The sequence below is a fragment of the Saccoglossus kowalevskii genome, chromosome 7 (genome assembly GCF_978046115.1).
Source record: "Saccoglossus kowalevskii chromosome 7, keSacKowa6.1, whole genome shotgun sequence".
NCBI lineage: Eukaryota > Metazoa > Hemichordata > Enteropneusta > Harrimaniidae > Saccoglossus > Saccoglossus kowalevskii.
The window spans coordinates 10,049,269-10,070,987 of record NC_140647.1 but is presented as its reverse complement, the minus strand read 5'-3'; the positions used below and the strand labels follow the sequence as shown (position 1 = coordinate 10,070,987).

At 37.2% G+C, this 21,719-nt stretch overlaps 2 protein-coding genes and 1 long non-coding RNA gene across 4 annotated transcripts; all 3 read left to right on the top strand.

Annotated features, from left to right (window-relative positions):
- Positions 1-2,980: 2,980 nt before the first annotated feature.
- Positions 2,981-4,957, top strand: LOC144349563 (uncharacterized). The gene is made up of 2 exons (XR_013420010.2): positions 2,981-3,093; positions 4,824-4,957. It is a non-coding gene; the product is annotated as an uncharacterized LOC144349563 (long non-coding RNA).
- A 1,953-nt stretch (positions 4,958-6,910) lies between these two features.
- Positions 6,911-10,002, top strand: LOC102807257 (chymotrypsinogen B-like). The gene is made up of 4 exons (XM_006814815.3): positions 6,911-7,027; positions 8,091-8,242; positions 8,609-8,771; positions 9,892-10,002. The coding sequence occupies exons 1-4, from the start codon at positions 6,961-6,963 to the stop codon at positions 9,906-9,908; spliced, it is 399 nt and encodes a 132-aa protein (XP_006814878.2). The 5' UTR covers positions 6,911-6,960; the 3' UTR covers positions 9,909-10,002.
- Positions 10,003-12,076: 2,074 nt separating this feature from the next.
- Positions 12,077-21,467, top strand: LOC144349564 (uncharacterized). Of its 2 annotated transcripts, none has more exons than XM_078008115.2 (2): positions 12,077-12,255; positions 20,227-21,467. In XM_078008115.2, exon 2 carries the CDS (start codon positions 20,284-20,286, stop codon positions 20,599-20,601), a length of 318 nt encoding a protein of 105 aa, XP_077864241.1. In that variant the 5' UTR covers positions 12,077-12,255; positions 20,227-20,283; the 3' UTR covers positions 20,602-21,467. The 2 variants fall into 2 exon arrangements, with proteins under 2 accessions (XP_077864241.1, XP_077864242.1); XM_078008116.2 differs by lacking the exon at positions 12,077-12,255 and adding an exon at positions 16,209-16,297.
- Positions 21,468-21,719: the final 252 nt, after the last annotated feature.

The following is a 21,719-nucleotide window of genomic DNA, read 5'->3' as shown; positions in this document are numbered from 1 at the left end:
GAACGCACATCGATGATTACCTGCCAGAATAAATCATTTGATCATGTGACGAAAATGAACCCACTTGCCCCCCCCCCCCAACTAATTCTGGATCAAAATCGAAAATTTGTCAATATACTAGAAAATGGTCAGAATCTAATGTCCAATGGCGACAACGGAATTGGCGGCCCTCTTGGATTTATGGGAAATTCGGATTATCCCGTCTTTTGGTGAAACGTACAACAGCTAGTTTTGTTCAGCAACCCCAATATTAGTCGAAACATTCAATGTTTGATAAATATATGGTCACATGACCCATAATATTTACCCCAACTATCACAATGTTAATCGTATGAGAATTATAGTTTTTTTTTGCAATTTGGCGGGCATATTGAAAATGTACAAATAAGTAAGCCAACTAATTATAACTGAGGCTATGTAAAACTTTATAGTTAAAGCAACTAGTAATTTAGACTGCTATCAATAATTTTATTACTTGGAATTGAAAAGTTTGCTGATTTATACAACTTAGTATTTTTTTGTAAAATGTACCCTGCTCCTTTTATTCATGACCCTTATACTACTTAAAAACGACCATCAAACACCTTTTCGAGAAAAGATCAGACCCAATACAATTGTCCTACTAAAATGAAATATCACTAACATGGCAAATTGTAAATACATTATGTAAGATTTTAAGGGCATCATAATTCGTTCTCCAGAAAAAAAAATTTTACAAGAAAATCATTGTAGCATCCATGAGCTGCAAATTGCAATAGTAATGATGACGATGCCTTATTTAATGCTATTCCTCAAAAACTATTTCGTGGATACCAGAGATTCTTTATTTCAATGTCGTACTTGTATGTATATTCATGCATGTAGCCTTGAGACACGACTCTCTAACATCGTTGCTTCCAAAAGATCCCAAATGCCACAAAACTCGGCTCCCTCTTGCAAACAATGACCGCGAGTTTAATAGTAAGTGGTCAACTGTATGGGGGGGTAAGTAAACTTCCACCTCCGAAACCAAACTTCGAAAGTATGTTTGAATGACGATTAAGATTTATACCACAACAGGAGATAAGTTCAGCATTTGACGTTTATTAAATAATACTTTCGAATACACGTGTTAAAGGTTAATTTGTAGCAACAAAACGCCCTCTAAAACAGGAAACGAAAAAAATCATGCATTCTATTATATGACATACATTAACAGAATACGTGAGGCGCAGGTTTCAAATTGGCCCCCTCTCATAACGCAACGAATATTCAGCCATCCTTTGTAAGTCATGAAGTTCTAACATTCGCATTTACTTATTGTGGGCACCATTGTGACGAACGCCCAGAGACAAACATTGAACTTTATACTTTGTATATCTGATGCATTCACCTGAATAAAGTGCTACAGTTACTACCACCATACATTCGATTATCTTGTTGTATTATTTCACCTTCACGGAAATCACTGTATAGCGTACTGGAAAAATAAAACACTAATCCTATTAACCCTCGTGCAGTGTTTTCTCAACGTGAAATCCAAGTTTTATTGAAATTTACCAACCTGATATTTAATAGATTAATCAAGCACACCTATGTTTTTTTTAGATGAAATGGCCACAATTCTCAGTGCAAAATATACCACGGTTACGAGAAACCGTGAATGTACGTAGGAGACACAGCCTTGATATCCCACTATTTTAGCCAGTTGTTACTTTTAATTATACCAGTGTCACGTACTATGTTTCTATGAGACCTATCATTTTCGCCAGCCAATGGAACGTTCGTTTCGGGTCACCCCTCCAAACTAATTGTTGGCAGATTGAACCACTACAGTGTGTATTTAATAGGCGTCCTTAACGACAAAGACAAAAATAAACAGCCAATCAGCTCTTTTGTATCAAAATACTGTACAGTAAAGCGGTTTTTTTAAATGACGACCTAGGCAGAACAGATGATGCAGTTCTTCATAATAAAAAGCCTCACCGATCACCCTAAGCATGCAATTGAGGCATTACGAGCTGACAAATATGAGTTTGTTTCAACGAGGACAGGGAGCGGCAAATCACAAAAATTGTGCAAACAGTTCAAATCTCGAATGATCAGTCGAGTAGAGTTTCTGAGATTTTCTTTCAGAATTGACAGTTTCATTACTTTGTTAAAACATGGTCCATAAATATGTCACTTTGCTGACGAAGTATGCAACGTTGGCATCACAAATTGTGGAAAACTTGGTGAAAAATGCGCGCCATTTTGGGGGGGGTTGGCACTCAACCTAAACACTCTACACGCACGGTTACTAGAACAATTTGGAAGTAATCGTGCCACACGTCGCTATTCAAGATATTGTGTTCTTTAACTCAACGCGCAATGTTACACGGCGTCTGATTGGATATCTTTCCTTTGTTTAACATAAAATAGGCGTTTACCCGGGGGCTGACCTTTCCCGCACGGGTTGGCGGATTCGGCACTAACAAACCGTACGATTCGGACAATGGCGACTGATATGACATGTCTATACATCGTAATGAGCATTTTAGTTACTCGTCCTAGCGCTATACGAGTATTTTGAGCACAAACTTCCAGTATGTCAGTTTGGGAATACTGTGTTTTGCATATCACGTCTATCACATTCATTTGTGAAATAATATAATATAATATAGACATAACAACTCTATTCCTCCATTGCGGTCTGTGGTACGGAATTAATGAAAAAGCTCAACATCTGATCTGGTGTTATACTACGAGGAACGTCGGCGAATCTACTGCGAGTTGTGTTAAGAAAATCTGTGACGAATTTTTGTAAACACTATTCAAAAGAAAATGCCTATTTGTGTAGAAAATATAAATAAAAATAGAAAATATTTTTTTTTTCTAATTTCCAACAAATGCATTCCATTATACGCATATGTAGCAGGTGGTACCAATACGTCATTGTCCAACTATGCTGGTGTAATGTAGAATCCGATTCTGTCCAATCAGCAAACAGATGTCTGACCCATCGCGAATTTAGTTTCTGCAGATCACGCGCAGACTGCACGGCGTGGTTATTCCGTTCCTGTTTCCACGAGAATGATTATTACAGCCATCGTCCTCGCCTGCATATTGACATGCGTAAGTAGATCTTAATAAATTTCTGAAAATAAAGCAAAGCGACGCTTTTTCAAAATTATTTGTGTAGTTTCCAGTCGTCAGTATATCGGGTTCTTACTGGCACTCCTATGATGTTCTTCTCCTTTCGCTAACAATAGCTAATTATTATGGCACTACTTTAACTAAGAGAAAGTGTAAATACTTTCATAAAACATATTGGTTGATTAAGTGGACAATTGTTAAAAGGCTAGGGTGGGTGTATTCGTTGCGTAAATTCGTCGGTAAGTAACCATCGATTTGCCGCGCCGACTTAGTAATTTCCTCAATATGCAAGTGAGTTTCTTGCCGACACAAAGCTCACCTGTTATATAATTCTACAAGGAACCTGCAGATAAGTACATGTATTATTAAAAATGTACAACATATAAATATATATACCCTAGAATTTACTTAATTTATATATGCAGTGTGATAAACGCAGCCTCGTTTATGTTCATATTCACTAGATATTTAATATTTAGATTATGTATTTCATACTATTGGAATTATCATAATTCAATCCAAACTCAGTTTGATTTGTTAATCGAAAGGACACTACCAACATTTAAGTATGTGAAACCGTGAGAAAAAACTAAAGAAGCAAATAAAATATACATCGTATTAATAATTTATTCAGTTCACAGAAGTTGTATGTAGTATATGATCCCTGAAAATAATTTGAAATAAAAGACGTGGACATTGCAAGTGTCGGCAAGTTTTCAAGTTTGAGGAGTATATACATGTCTGCCCATGAACCAATTCGTATTTGCTCTGTTAGTGTTTACATACGCATTGGTGCGAATAACAATACATTATGCTTAAAGGGCGGCAGTCGTCGTGTCGCGTCCTGTTCGATATGGGACTCATAGCGACGTATACAACGCGTGTAAAATACATTGTTTATTTACATGAAATTCGAACACGCGCTACGCGACGACCACCGCGCTTTAAATAACCTCAGATGTTCGTATTATATTGCATTGATCATATCTATGAACATTGAAACAGCTAGTTATCCTTTGCGTTCTTTGAATACGAGTCAACGAGAAATTAATGGAACGAATTTCGGGTATTGCACAGTTGATTAAAACAATAAAAAATGTAGTATTGAAATTGTTTTTTTAATGAACAACTGGCAAATTTCATGAGCTCGATTTGGCATGAGTTTCCAAACCTTTATTATTTTTTATTTCATTATACATATGGATGAGTCAAAATTCTGTATTTTAAGCCCCAACTCCACCTAAATATTGTTTTAGGAGTAAACTCCGTAGATAGAACAGATTCAACAATCTTGCCACTTGAATAAATGAGAAACTTTCTTGCATATTGTGTAACGTGCTACGTCACCGAGGAAGTTAGTTACATATCGACGAATGACGGTATGGGTCAATTTTCAATAGTCATGTTGGTGAATATTCAACGCCAACTTATTCTTATAATTTTCTGTCATTCGACACTCAAGTGCAGGCATGTTCATCAGATAAGATACACTTGTATTATATTCTCAATGTATTCCCTTTATTGTTAAACTTTTGGTAATTGCAGACGTTTTAGAATGTTTTTCATGAGTAGACTAATCAGGAAAAGAATCTACCCGGGAAACATGTGCATCAAACTTAATAGCTCCAATAGAACTCGTTTATTCTCAGGGTACTACGGCCGGAAATACAAATAAAGGTATTTGTTATATTTGCTTTATATTCCAACAGATGATACAACCTAATGATACTTGCTAGTTTATTTTTCAAATAAGCCACAACCATCAAATTGTTTTTGTCAAATAATACTGCAAGAAAGACGCTGTGATAAAATATATTGAAGAAACATTATCGGACATTCTAAATGAGAGGAAAATAATTGCGGAAGAGGTTGTAGTCATCTGAAAATATTGTCATGTTTGTGACTGTTAGTTTGTTTTACACAATTGCTGCATCAAAACAAGACGTTGTTCACACTACAAAATCTGTACGCATTTATCTTTGACACCCTTCCCCCACTTCAGATGGTTCGATTATCCTTTAATATATAATTTAAAGATTTCCAGTTACTTGAAGTTGGCCAGTTTAACATTTTGGTTGTGACTGTTAAGAAATCTTGGCACGCTGCGCAAAAGTTCTGTTCAAATCGAGGAGGAAAGCTGGCCCAGACGTCAGACGAATATACAAATGTGATCTATGAAGATGTGTTAAGTAACCATGGTAACAGTATAGGACCATTTTGGATTGGTCTCAACGATATTGAGAAAGAGTAAAGTATCCGATGGTCTGACTATTCAGAAGCGGAATTCACAGATGACTGGATTTTAGGGCGATCAAGAAATAGTAAAAATAACGATTGCGTTTTTATGAAGTGAGTTTTTTAATGGAATATAATTCTACATATCTTCGAATCAGGTTTTGCATCTGTATAAATAGAATATTTACTTTTCAAGTCTGCTTTGTGATATCCGCCTTATTGTGAATTAACAACAAACTAACCAGAAGTTATTCTTTAAAATCAGCTCTTCAGTAAAATATATTAATGTAAACAACTTGAATATAATCTGGCATTATCAATGAAAATGTCTCAATTGTTTGTCATACACTAACTAAATAGAAAGAATCTTACTTGTTACCATTGTTATCGGTCGTGACTTGACTTGTATCTCATTCTTGTAGGTCATTTCAAAGAAGAACACAGTTCAAATGGTCATTCACGAAATGCTCAAAACGTCACCAGTTTCTTTGTGAAATTCCAGCAGGTACAATTCTTAATGGGCTGTTAGGAATTAACAGAACAGATGCTATCAGTCTAAATTAATGAGTTTTCTGATTCATTAAAATCTGAGGGAAAATGAGGGGGGAGCTCTTGCATTATTTAGGCGAAACTTTAAAAATGATAAAAGCCAGCGATTGCCAATGTATTAAACAAACACACAATTGCTGTCGTAGTTGTAGGTTGTGGTACAGAGCCCCTTGGTGCAGGTCGCATCGTGGGAGGCACGGATGCAGAATTGGGTAGTTGGCCGTGGCAAGTGGCTTTGTTCATTACATACAAGAACAACACACATTTCTGTGGTGGTGGAATCATTGATGAACACTGGATTCTGACAGCCGCAGACTGTGTAGTACAGGAGTAAGTTGTATTCGTTATATTCTATAGATCATTGATAACTCAGTGGTTGACAGTAATATAAAACTTCATAAATTGTATTTGCAGATACTTGCATGTACATGTCACTTTATTCGAATGTCTACACAATTCAATGTGCAAAACGTGAACAAATCAGAATGACACTACATACGATGCAATACGACTATTTACTATTACTTCGTAAAGTTGAGGCAAACTGCTAGGCCGAGATACAATAATAGTATTTTTTGGATTACGGCTGGGCTTATGAGATCCACCATGTGCAGGTGACCGGGACTGCTCGGGCAACACGTTAATGATCAAATGTATTTAACAGATTAAGGAATGGCCAGAATCATTGTCGATTTCTTGTTACCTAACACTACTAATTTTACAAAATATTACATATTAAAAAAAGCACCGATATTTCTATCGCACGAGTTGGAGTGCAATTACAGCTCTCGATGCCATAGTTTTTGTCAGCATTTTGTTAACGAACGAGGCCAAAGGCATTTACATGGTTTGTTTTGATAATCATTTGATTTCAGGAACGATACCTTATCTGAGCCGGAAGATTTGCACGTTAAGATGGGTGTACTCTCTGTGATAGATTTAGAACCACAAGGCTACTCTCGTGATACGATTCGAAGACCTATAATTGGGACTTAGCATTGTTGTATTTAGATGTGCCTATTCCGTTTAGTTGTTACGTATGACCGATATGCGTTATGCAAAATGACTTTCTCCGACCCTGTTGGGAGGGAATGTGTTATCTCGGGATGGGGAAGTTTTGAGTACAATGGTAAGTTAGTTTCAATGTATTGTAATTATTACGTTGGGGGATTGATTGAAATTTGCTTAATCGTTCACCCAGTGCATTTTGAGTATAGTTGCTACAACTCTCTCATATACAGAGAATCTAACATATTTTCACGGCCGAATTATACTTTTCATTTGAAAAAAGTTATTTGAGTGTTTTTAATGTTCTATTTGTGCTAGAGATCCGAAATTACATAAGTGAGACTAAGATTTTCTACATATAAAAATGCAAAAACAAATTGATGGGCTGCATCTTCACTATAATGACTTTTTAATTATTAAGTATATTCGTACTTTTTCCTTTTACACTTTTCGACGATTTTTGGTAGTTTGTTTGGTACTTTTTTTTTTCGGTGACGTATATACTGACCAAAATGTTGTGGACCTTTTAGTTAATTCACAATCAGATTATGTGAATAACCCTAATTACTTTTTAGAATAATCAATTACTTATGATATTGCATTTATGTAATACAGCATGGTAGATTCATCGCAAAATGACGTGACATTTTCTTGTCCTGTAGCTGAATGGATAGTACCTATTTTTGTTAAAATGACAAAACTTGTTCACAATCGATGTGCGTTATCTATCACCGGGTGAATTAGAGAGCGTTCTAATTACGTGATTACATTCCCCGATGATTTAGACTATTATTAACATTCATTTAAATCGCTTTTTTCAGCACTTCAGCCAAATTTGATATCTTGTCCACATATTGCAAAACAATGTTAAACAAATGTAACTGAATTCTTTGAAATTTAATCTGGGCCAACATATATTGTGCATATGTCCTAGTATTGAACAGATTTGAAAAGATGTTTACAATTCGTGCATTGAGTCAAATTGGCTATAATGACAATTTTACAATAAATCAAGATCATTTCGAAATGTTATGTGCCGTGTTCTTGGGACGTTGTAGTCGTAATATTAAGTATTTACTCGTATTTAACTAAAAATTATCATTTCTTTGTTTCCGAATATATTTGTGCACATTTTAAATTTTAAAATTACAAGAACTTTAGTACGTGGTATGTTTCTATTGCAGCTGAAATATCACAGATTCTGCAGGAAGTACAACTGACCATTTTGGATGCAAACGACTGTTATGAATACTTTGTGCATAAATATACCAGCGAGGCAACAGCGTACTCAATGATGTGTGCTGGGAATACTGGTAACTGCACAGGAATATGCTTTGTAAGTTTAACAATGGAATTATTTTCGGGACAATTGTGTATAAAAATAGGCAGATACTATGCATGCAAGCATCATCATGTTCCATGATGTACATTCTTTTGCGATACTTAAAAGTAATGACCAAATAACTACCCCGCCCGAACGGATAGGCACGACAAACACAATATTTAGACAGGAATTTTTATTTGTACAAATTGTTCGGTTTGGATTTTGTAAAGCTATACAAATTTTCCAACTCATTTGTCATTGAATTACACCGTATGCTTCTCACTATGCAGCGTAGTCTCGTACATGCCGATATATGCAGTATTAATCGTGTGTAACCTTCGGTCAAAGTTCAATGATGCATTATACGTTTATTTACAGGGAGATTCTGGGGGACCATTAGTTTGTAACAAAATTGACGGTCGCTGGTACCTGGCAGGAATTAGTTCATGGATGTATTGTGGATGTGGCGACTCGAAATATTCATCAGGCTTCTCGCGTGTCACTTCTGCGCATGCCTGGATACAAGAAATTATTGCGAATGGTAAGAATTTGATTGCAATTTTAAAAATTATTGGAAATTAATAGTACGGTGGACCCAAATCACAAACTCGCCAATATTACACGACTGGTTCCGTGATACATATATGATTAATGATTGTTGTACGATCAATGTGCTGTAAATCAAAATAAAAGTAGTGTTATGCAAAAATGTATTCTGGAAAGGGCACAAAGGGGTTATCATGATTTCTAAACAAATTTGGGCTGAGTTGACATTCTTGAAAACTACTATAAGTGGTGTGAACTTCCGAGTAATATGAACGCCCGGATCTAATTTCAAGTTTCTCGTACACAATTTTAAGAAGTAAATGAAAGATTAACTACTTTTATATTTTTTTATATGGACAATTACTAAAATAAAGCTTGGTGTCAAAGCCAGTCAAGTGTATTTTAATCGAAAGAGCGAGTATACAGTGGCGTTTTTTTTTTCTAATTTAATTTTATACTTCATTATTCGTGAACAGTTCAAACACAAATTAACTGATGTATGGCATAGTTTCTTGAAACCAATGTTGATGAACCATTGCCATCACGTGATTCAAGTATGGCTTACACCATACGTGTTGATGACGTTGATACGTGAATATCGCGGAAGTAACTATACTAAACTATGGTCAGGGTGATTTTCATTAAAGAATTTGCTACATGGTGCATTGCAGTTTCGACATTGTAGTCTTTCAACTTCAAAGTTCTATTTATCAGCCATCACCCCACGACTACACCTTATATTCTGTTCAGCCAGTGTGTATTCTAGTATTTTGCTTTATGTGCGTTGCTATGTGGTACAACAACCAAGATATTGTTTTAAAGCGGGAGGGTCGTCAACTGTGCACGCGGGGGAATTGAGTCCCAGGCGACGATAATACGCGCTAAAAACGCAAAGGCTCGTGGATAGACGTTTGTTTGTAAACAATGATACGCGATGGCCATCTGACGCATGCGCAGGTGAAGACTCCCCCGCTTTAAATGCGTCGATTCTCAATGGAAACGCAAATATTCCGCAAATATATAATGAATCCCGATGCAAAATATTTGTGAAATATTTTATTTGGTGCTTAATATCTGCGCATACATTATAAACTGTTATTTCTATTGTTTCACAGATTCGGAGCAAGAATAGTGGAAATCTATATATAGAATTATTGCAGAATTTATCGAATATATATTATACGTGTTAGTATTTGAATGGAAATTAAATGTTAAATTATATTTTGTCTTTGTTTCCGGGTCTGTTATTGACAGTCTTGAACTGTCAGGTATACCTTTCCAGAGTAGCGCCCTCTAACAAGGTAATTATTCTTCGACATCAAAATTACTAGTATCATTATTGAAAATTTATTTTGACATATTTGTATCCCGGATCGTGATTGTCATCACAAATCGTTATACCCATATATAAATAATACAAGTGCTCTCTCCCAATTGTCGTTCAATTTGACAGCCCTGTTAGTTTTTGAAGTCAAACCCTGTTTGTCAGACGACCAGAAAAACCGCATCGTAGAAGCGAGAGAATGTGATTTATCGCGCGTGTCGAATGGTACAAGTGTCGTGATTGGGAGACCGTCATTACCGTCGTTTAATGGTTCCAGACAATTTGCATGGACTATTGTTTTCGCAAAGAATGGTTTTAGTAGGAAGTGATGGAATCGTGTCGGTAGTGAATAAAAATACACGCAAGCGACACGAGAAGTTGAAGATAAACGAGTGACTTTCAAACGACGGATGTGAACAAATTATACGATTATGTTTCGATGTTTCGCTACGGGTGGCGACTCTCTGGGAAACCTGAAACTTTCTCGGTTCGCTCTGGATGATCACTGCTAAAGCATGTTGACGTTTGTTTTACAATGTATACAAGAAATATGCAATTTAGAAACCCGGGATGGAAAAGTGAACACTGATTTTTTAATTATTAACTGGGTTTTTGAGATGGCACAAGATGAAATGCGAGGCCGTAACATTTTATTGGGGGTGACTTCATACAGAGAAGACTGATTCGTACTAAGAGGGGTTTTCCGTCTGCATGTTTTTTTTTCGGGGGGGAAAGTCTCGTAATTTTAGCGGCCTGCCAATTCCACGCGATTTAAGAAATAGTGCGAAAAAGGGACAGTGTTTTATTTTTCAAGTCTGAAAATTTATTGCGCAATGCGTGAATGCAGTAAACGTTTACATTAACTACATGGCAGGTGGACCCTAAGCTCTATAATGATCAAATAAATATTCATGATCTAACTCGGACATCTAGTCCAATAGCCAATGACAGACATCTTATCATGGGCTATTCTTTTGCATCGCCCGCCGTGTAAGTTCAGAGTTGGGGATTTAACACTGCAAGATTTGATCGGGGTTTTCCACATTGATGTTACATGTTGTATATCAACATTTTATTTCAAGCTGTATTTTCTTGTAAAATCATTGTTTTCAGATGTCCATAACATCCCACCTATCCCAGTCTCGCCAGACGAATCTGTTCATGTAAATTGAAAGTGTCTTTAGGGTATGACTCGAATACCACTGTGGGGTCGGGTCATATTCATACGTTCACTGCGTGTGGAATTCTTCAGAACTGAACACATTTGAGTGTTGAGTTCATTGCATTTGGTGTATTTTGCTTGCATGCGTGTCCGAGCAACATTCAGATATATCCGAGAATCACAAATGAATAGTAATAATCAGTATTGTAATGATATATTGAAATTGTCGCTTGTTCCATTTTTACCGCCTCCGCAAACGGGAACGTACGAGTTCCGGGCGGAGTTGTTATTAATTTCTATCGACTAATCTTAAATTACAGTACAAATTAGCAATTCGAGAACAATCGTTCAATTTATTGCTCAGACCGGCGCTGCTTGTTGTCATCCAGCTGTTGCAACCAACACATGGAGAATGCCTTGCCTGATCCGGTCACGACAGTTCACGCATAGCTGGCATTGAAGTCGCAAATGCTATGGCTGGAATGGCCCGATTCGTCTTCCCTCGAGTTACCACACTAGCCTGTCCACCCTATATATATATATTGGGAGTTGTTGGGATTACACTGTCTCCGTTGGAACGTATTATTTAAACGAACTGACTGGATATGTTCAAGTACATATTAATGCCAGGCATGGCAATTTTTATCGAGAAAATTCACCAATCGTTTCATTAAAAATTAAACTATTTATGAACGAGTGGAATTCGTGATTTGGTGTATACTGTATAGGGTTTCAGGATAAATAGTAGAAAATTAAGTTAGCCGAAGTGTGGTGAACCAACCCCTATCAGATAGTCGTGTCGTCCTCCGTTGTCTCTCCGGGAAAAGAAACTGCAACACGTCTGGTACAACTGTACTTCAACTGCTTTACATTGTTTCGCTGTGGTATGGTGTTAATTCAAGATCTCGGACACGTGCCTTGCCTGAACGTGTTGGTTTCAGGATTCCTGAAAGGGTTACCGTAAGTGAACACTCAATTACGCTTGCCATAAAGGTTAGTATGTCATCCAAGTACTGTAATGAACAGGATGCATGTAAAATGCCACAATCTTTTGGGGAAAATCGATATAATTCCCGCGATAAAAATACAACTTAAACGATTGAGTTTGAATTAACGATTATCAATATATGGATTTAGAGTAGACAATGGAAAAGTCTACAAATCAATCTCGGTATATGGTTTGAAAATCGCGTAAACTATACAACAGAATGTCACTTGTTGGTTGAAAGACGATAGTTGGGCGAGTTTATGGGAGACAACAGGTGCAGTATGTAACTCGATGACAGAAGACGCTGTTAAACACTGTTGAGACAGATGACTGCTACATTGATTGACAAGAACAAATAAATAAATCCTGATGTCTCGTTTTAAGTTCACGTTTACTGGTGGTCCTTTTCACGTCATTTGACAAGGCAGGGCAGGGCAGGGGTCATGGGTTGTTAAATCCTCCATATGCGATTTGCATACAGTTTTCTCCATATATATTGAATCATTTTTTCATAAAATAAAAGAACACAATTTGAGTTTGTGAAAGATGGACTATGTATCATGCTTCAGTGATTTTATAGCTCATTTGCATATTTGATAAACTGCTTGTAAACGGTGTATCCCGACAGATTCATTCATATTGTAGGATGGGTACTGTCGTGCTGAGTTGCAACTTAATCGATACGTTTGTTCGCATATGTGATAACTAGTTTGCATGAACTTGTACGACTGTTTGAACTAGTTTCGGAATATTAACCATGCAATGAGTTCCTGGGCTAATTTTAATGTTCGATTTAATTGATTGCGGTCATGCACCCACTGGGGCGATGTATAACGCTTGTATTTGAAAACCACAAATTGTCATTCCAGCTAATCAGCGACGGCCTTTCAGTTAGATGACAATTTCGGTTTCAAATACCCCGGCTTAGTGTTCTAGGTTTTTCGTGTAATTAGGTGTTCGTATGCAAGGGTTTTTTCACACAAAAACACCGAATTCGGTCGAATATTGTAATCGGTTGGCTTAATATAACTCCAACGGATCGTATTTTTGTGAAAGATTGGTATTTTTGTCCTGATTTGTAGTTTTCTGAAAACGCGTTTCACAACTTGTCTCTTATTTAGTTTTATGCCGCAAGATGGCGGCCCCATACAGTAAATATCGCATTTATTTATTATCACGTGTGCACCAGCTGACTGTGTTCTCGTGCCACCAATTAGCTATCAGCAACCAAATCACATGGTTGTCGTTGGCCAATGGGATTCACCGCGTTTTTTTTAAACTCGATGTACGAGGGCGTATTTCAATTACGTCAGCTGTTAGACTTGTATGTGCAGCCACAGTACCTCTGTCCTCGATAGAGGGACTATGGTGTAGCTTCATTTATTGACAAGTATCGATGACCTGTGGATCTGGGCAATTTGCGATTAGACACTTCAAAACTAGCTATTTTTCTGAGAATATTGAAGGTAGAAAACCTAACAAATCTGTTTTGTTTACATCCATTTTACAAATTAAAACAATATTTTGATCGCCCAATCGCTAACGGTGTCGACTATGGAGTTATAATTAGTGTTATGGGCTATATACATGTATGTAAATTGTAGCAAAATGGCTGCAAGTATGACACAGCTGAGTGTTGTGCAAGAAGTAGTGGCGTTATTTATTGGCAACGAATGTTGCATCTTGGCAACTGTCGTTTTGGCAGGGCACACACTGCAATGGAAGTATTTTAATGCAGAATTCAACTACGCATGCGTTTTGAATTATTTGTACGTACTCTAGGGAGCATGTGCATTTGACGCTGTATGTACATCAAAATACATCACCGACCACGAAATGAATACATGCGTCATTAAACAGATTGTATATGCATAATTTACGACTTCAAATTTGTACTAGACTCGCATCGGCTTGTGCTTGGTTTTCTGTTTTAAAACAGGTGGGCTAGAGGGTTTAGTGAAAATAACAATTTTGTCGTGGGTTAAGACAAACGCAACATTTGAGGACTGAATACTGAATAAAATGATATATAAACACAATAATTTTCATCACGTGTACGTGAATAAAATGTTCGAAAAAATCCGTACCCCCCAATACCAATGAAAACGCCTAAGATGCCTCTATATGTAGCAACTTGGATTTATTTTATCGTGAACACGGGGGACATCGTGGGGTTTTCGAGTTTTTACCAAATTATCCAATCCGAGTGCGAGTCGTGAATCGTCACGGTGTGTTCTAGTACTGGTGTCAAGTACACCAATAGTGGCGAATTAAATAAGTAAATCCGCGTCAGATGTACGGGCGGATGAAAGCCGTGTTGAATAGCTCGTATTCGACACGTGGTATTAGATACAACTCCCTAATGTTTTATTGTATTGTTATTTGGGTATTAGTAATCGCTCTGCTACAAACTTGGACTGGTACAAGCAAATGCAATACGTACTGCCCGGTGTGCCGCCAGTCGAAAAAATTTAATGCGTCCATTGCGCACGTGTCGGCGCATATTAAAGCCTATAACCAGTTGACCAGAAAAGTCTATGTATTGTGTTGTTTTTGAACGCTAGGTGGCGCTATATTAAATTTAAGTTCAAATTTGTTATCTCAAAAATTTAAAAAAATATTTCATGACGCAATTAAGATCGTGCTAATAATAATACGCGATAATCACCTTGTATACGAACGAATTGTCATGTCTAATTAAGTCAGAAAATAAGATTTAATCAATGAAGGCAAGTAGGGAGTAGGATGAACCTCGGACAACTAATGAACTATTACTATTAGATGTCTGAGGATGAACCTACAGCGAAAGAAAGGGACACAGGGCGGCCACAGTCTCGGAGAGGCCGGAGTTTGCATAAATTAATATTCATGAGGTAAAAATGAAAAAAAATGGCTCTTCCTTTGTTACGTGAAGCGAATTGTTATAAAACAAATTTTACGAAATTCATGATTATGCCAAATTACTTGAGTTTTCACTGTAGTAACATTGCTTCAAAATATTTACCAGTTAATCAGTTAAGACTGGTTATGTCAGCTAATCAAAATATTGCTTTGATTTTTGCAATGAAAACAACAATTTGAAACAATCAATTTGAAAAATAATCAAAAAACTTTAGCGCCAATTCTTACTATCAGTTGTAATGGTGTCGTCATAACTTCTGTTAGCCAATATGCAGACTAGGGCTGTATTGCCCACCATTTTCATACAGTAAATCAAAATTGGTTATTTTTTTACTGTTGATAAATTTTACTTTCATTTCGATTGTTCTGTTTAAGATATCAAACAATACTAAAACGCGACACAACTTCATGTGTGCTGCGTGGATAAATAACACAACTCGTTGGCGGGACACGTGATCCTCGTTTGTCTGGACGCTAAGTTATTGGCGCCTGGTAACAAGTAATCAAAAACAGCTGAACACCCAATCGTTGGCCATTGTCTTTCCTTCTTTTTTTTTTTGACTTGCATGTACGTGAAATCATTGAACGAGGAATTCCGACCAACAAGTGAATATGACGGAACCGTCATAGCCAGTGTTCCTAGCTACCTTTCATCACACTGAAGTCGTAGAAAAAAAAATCAGTGAAAATAAATATTTCAAATATTCTCATTTCATGAAATCCCCGTGTGCCTCTTTGCGTACGAAATGTTTATTGTAAGAGAAAACAAACTCATCTTGATTTTCACTTACGGGCAACTGGCCACATCTGGTTAACACAATCATGTGTAAAACCTTTGACGTTCAGAATGTTTCATTACAGGTGGGGGGGGGGGTAACTTTTAATTGCACACAATTATGTCCACATATGATGCGAGCACATTATTATTAATTGAGTATCAAAGTTGTCATCATCCATCGATTTGTTAAAACATGCACTCGGGAATCAGGTACAAGTCTTTGGCCAAACGTTTCCTCCCCTGACAAATAGATGCATTAATTGTTAGTGGATCATTCCTCTATGACACGACCATTCGGATATTACAACGATTAAGGTAATACTGCCTGTGTAACAGTTCGGTTACTCGGACCAATGACGTCAGTGTCTGTGAGTATTACTGAGTTTTATCTGTGCAACCGTCGAACATTTAAAATGTTTATTTTTCTGGTAAATTGTGCATTGATTTGTGGGACATATTTGGAAACAATATCACGGTGTGCCATGCCTGTGTTTCACTTTTATCTTATATATACTGATATCCGGGTTATCGAACCGACCACCAAGGTTCAATAAACCCTGTTACGTCAATGATACAGTTCGTTCCTAGTTTGGCAATGGCGCGCTCGGTCGCAGATTTGTGCATAAAGCCAAAAGAATACAAATTTTTGTGGATTTCGTGATGTTTCAAATGAAACATTTACCTGCTATGCTGTGATGTGATAGATATTTAGAGGATTATTTCATTGATTTAATGCATGACTGGCAACGAGACAACACATTGTATGACGTACAGTTTGTACTTCGATAAAAAAAATACCACATGCCCCCTGAATGTGACGTATTTATCTTATCTGAATTCGATGTTTTGTGTTGGGGGTATCAAAATGGAGCTATCAAATCACGTGACTGTCAACTTGATGTAGGGATATTAAGTATGTCGACCCAGATGTGAACACGTGAACCGTGGCGCCACGTTGAAATTATCGGCCAGAATTTTGGAATTTAATTTAATTTCTTCTTTACGCATAAATAGTTCTTTTTACTGGGAATTTATCCATTGGCAATTTCTTTCAAAAAGCTGGGGGCGTTTAATAAATTGGCACATTTTTGAACGTCTTACTTTCCTACGTTATATCTTTACGTATATATCATATGTGTTACAAGTCCGGGCAATAATAGCTTTACTGTTCTGTGTTGTTTTTAACTCTTGCATACAGCACGCGTATTGATTGTTATACACCATACTATTTTCACACTTATTTGGGATCTGGATGCATGACTAAACACTATTCATTCGATGGATATTTTATTTTAAAAAGTATTGTTAGTTATTCTACGTACGTAAACAATTGTTGTACATGCGTATTAAAAACTGATGTGTTATATTTAGTGGGGTGTCGTACAACTTTTAGTTCGTGTTAAATGATAATCAAATGAAATCATTAAGATGCAGTATCAAACAACAATATCAAAATTACACGTTCACATTCACGTTCAATCGTCTGATTCACGTGGCTGACGGAGATGATATTCAATTTGCAGGTGCAGCCAACGGGCCAAATTTTCCAAAACCGTCATTATTAATAATTGTCCATCATGTACATACTTTTTATTGATATTTGACACGTTTTTAAATTTGGAGGGGAGAGGTTAAGCTGTTCGTAATTCCCCTCCCACTAACGTCAAAAAAATGCCCTCCCACTGCATCTTGGTTCCCGCTGCCCTCTCCCCACCCATCACCCCTCTCACTACATTCCCTCCCACTAGTGCCTGCAAAAAGGGCAGATTCAGGTGGCAAACACACTCAAATAAAATGGCGGATTATACCGACGTTAGCGACCGAGAATAACACGGCTTTTCGGTAAGTTTATCATTGTCAAATGCAACGAAAGTCATTTTTATGTTAATATTGTGACTCGAATGGTTCGAGTTTAGATTGTTATTTTGCGTAGTTATTCTGGGAGTGACGATTTTGTTTCCACCGGTTCGACCGAACACCGGTGTCTTTTTCCAGTCGCTTGCCCTGGAGACGGGTGATGTTTTGTTGACGATCGGGCCAAAGTATGTATCAAAATTTTGTACATTATACAATAACTCTTTATTAAAGTAATTGAGCTGATTTGGACTGGGATAAAATATTTTTTTATTTGCTCCAATTTTCTGCGTCGATGCCGTGGGCCGGTGACCGTTATACAATTTAAAATCAGTTTGGATTGTTTACTATAGCTGTTTACAGTGTTCTAATCATTACGATTTACTTATTGCTTTGCTTCTATTCTAGATAATTATGCTCAGTTTTTGGTGTAAAGTTGAAGCGATGACTGAATGAACGAACCTTGGCTGGCGAAGATGTATCAGGAAGTGTACACATTTGTTGGAAGTTAAAAAAGTATTCAATGTAATGACAAAAATTGTAAAATGCTGTGGAATTTCTTTTGTAAATAAAAATATACTAGCAATTTTCTATTAATGGTTTATTCAAGTGGGCAAAATATAATGTACAGACAGATTGCCCGTGGAGTATCGCTACAATGAAAAGTAAGCAACCGACGGCCTGTATAAAAGGGGGGCTGTGATTGGCTGTTATTTACGCGAGATTTGAACGGGACTTACATAGGCGTCGGATCAGATGTAGGTAGGGCGGAATTAAAAAAAAAAACACAAAATCAAAGTAAAATAATAATAAAATAAAAAATACATTAATAACAAAAGTAAAAAAAATAAAATAAGTTTATAGCCAAAATAATTAAAGCCCGTACACTACATCAGATTTTAATCAGATTGAGACACAACTAACCTCGCTTGACCCAATCTGGCAACCTGACGATTCATCGGTATTCTACGGGTATTATCTCTATATTCTCCCTCCCGATATTGTAACCACACGTTCCCCTTTACCCACTGATAGCTCTAGTTACATTCAATCATATATAGCCGGTAAGTCTAAACTCTCGGACTTGTTTTAGACGTATACATACAGTATTTACTCGTAATACGCCGTTCATGTAAATAGCGCCCTCTAGCTATAATATAATGGTCTTTATGTGACGTAAATCAGTGAACGAAACGCCCACTCTCCACGCAAGATGGCGCTTCTACAAATGTTAGCCTGCCTGCGCTAAGAACTCTGGGCTGGAGAGTGCGTAACGGCGTTCATAACGTAGATATTATTTTGATACCTGCGCAGCTAAAAAATTAATCATCAAATCGGATACGGAATCGTTGTCATAAATATGAGCAAAAGATTAAAGCGCGGTAGTCGTCACGCTGCGCAAATTCGACATTCGTGTTGATGAACATTTATTTTCCCACAATCCAATAAGCTCTTCAACTGGAAATCACAAGTATGAGGTTTGGCCTGGGCGAGACTTGAACTGATTACCGCCGGTGACTCCTTCAATATCTTCCAATCACATGAAAATTACCAGATTAAAGCTTGGAAACGTGTAAGTTCGTACTAGTACTCGTTGATCTGCGCAACAGTCAAAGTCGCTATCTTTGTTTATATGAGACCCATATATCTCGCACATGCGCAGCGCGACGACTACCGCGCTTTAAGGATTGATCATTGGAAATCGAGTGGTGGTCTTTTTGACACACACATGTAACCGGAAATTTCTTTACACTTTTTTTTCCAATAATATATTTCATTACTACTTTAAAAAACTCACTGAATTTAAATATGATTTTGACAAGCAAGCGGAATCTTCTACCCGTCCCCTTTAGTTTAAAGCGGGGGGGGGGGGGAGTTGTCACCTTCGCTTGCGGCAGATGGCCAGCAAGCGCATGGCGGGTCGTTGTTTACAAACACGCATCTACCCATGAGCCTTTGTGTTTTTAGCTTGCGTTGTCATCTTTGCTTAGGACTCAATTCCCGCGCGTGCGCAGGTGACGACCCTTTCGCTTTAAAGTGTCACTGTTGAACCTTATCTGTATTAAATAGGATTTTTCTCGCCACAATGATGGCTTACCTGATTTACATTGGTCATGAGACCATAGCTAAACAAGTAAAAGACGTGCCTACAATCTATTGGACGTGAAATTAGAGATCTACAGTCAAAAAAGACGTAGCTTTCTACAAACGTAAGTGGTTGTGGTGTTTTGGGCGGATGAAGACAGGATATAGTTAGTGTTTATGAATACATTATTTTCTAGATGAAGTGTATAACACATTGTTTACCCGACCCATTTCAATTCTAAAACTCACATAATGAGACTTATTGGTAGTTAATAATTTTTCCAATGATTTATTCGTCAAATTAACCATTAAAATGTGAGTTGTCTAATCAAAAGTGTTGTTTCTAATTCAATTACAGTGTCCCATGTACACTGAGATATTGTGGTACCGACAATCTGTATAGCAACGACTCACCATGGATGCTGCAAGCCTCCAGGCCTTCTTGACTGCTTCTAATCTCATATTGGACCATAAACTGGCATCAAAGTTAAAAGCTATGGACATTCTACCCATACTTACACAGTTCAATTCATTGACGCCACAGGAAGCGCAGTATGTGTACAACGGTGCAACAGATAAAATCAAGACAGAGCGGTTACTCGCGAAAATCAAACAGAGAGGTGCACAGGGGTATTGGAATTTGCGACGAGCATTGGAACTATTTGGGGCTAAGTACAGTGATCTCGTGGAGGCAATAGATCTGGCAATGCCACCACAAACACCAGGCTTTTAGTTGGAATTCTAAACTCTGTGCTGTTCTAGAAAGCTGCATTTCGAATGGCGGTATACGCCAAGTGACAATAATTTTGGTTATGTAAGAAAGACAGAGAGTAACAAGGTCTTGAATATTAATACGGTCATGTTGTTTTTGATATAATTACATGCACTAGTAACTGACTGCCACATTAAAGCAGGGGAGTCATCACCTGCGCATACGTCAGATGGCCACAACGTGTCATTGTTTACAAACAAGCGTCTACCCATGAGCCTTTGCGTTTTTAGCGCGTGTTATCGTCGCTTGTGTCTCAATTCCAGCGTGTGCGCAGGTGACGACCCTCCCGCTTTAATTGTGTTGTGTGGAATTATTTATAAACATGTTTTGGGTGCACGCTGTCGAAATATCGTTTACGCAATATTTGTCTTCCAGTTTTACTTATTAGGATACACTCGTGCCATTTGGGGGGGTTAATATTTTGCCATGTCTGCTTTCATTTTTGTCAATTCAAATCCTTGTATCCTTCCTTCAACGGTATGTGTTTGAACTAAGCTTGGCGCCAGTGTCGTAGATGATGGTGTAACTTCATTGCCTGACATCACTTGTGGCGACCACCAAGTAAAATTTCATTAATTTAGATTTTGTGGTAATTATGCATTTTCCGAATCTGTACTTGTTTCCCCTCTTTAGTTTTTATTGTGAATTTCATTTAACAGGAATTGTATCTGCGTTTTTTGACATTTTTTTAATAGTGAGCCAATATAACGTTTCTAGTACTTCAAAACACAGAAAAAATGTCTAGCCATGCCAATGTTAGAAATTCAAATTTGGGTGAAGAACTTTGTTTTACATCTGTGAATTAAAAAAGAATTTGTTGTAAAACATCTTTGGAATGTTTGGCTATTATTTGCATTCCATGTCAAGGAAAATAACACATGAAACAGCAATATATTAGCTAATGTATAAGGCCTTCTGTTGAAAATAAATTAGAATTACTCATAGAAGCTATAAATACTACAATGTTTGTATTTGGGTACGGTTAAATTTAATGCACAGATATATATGCTATGACCTACAATAACACAAATATTCATGCTACCCGACTAAGTAAAAACAAAACGATCTGGGAGTTCTAT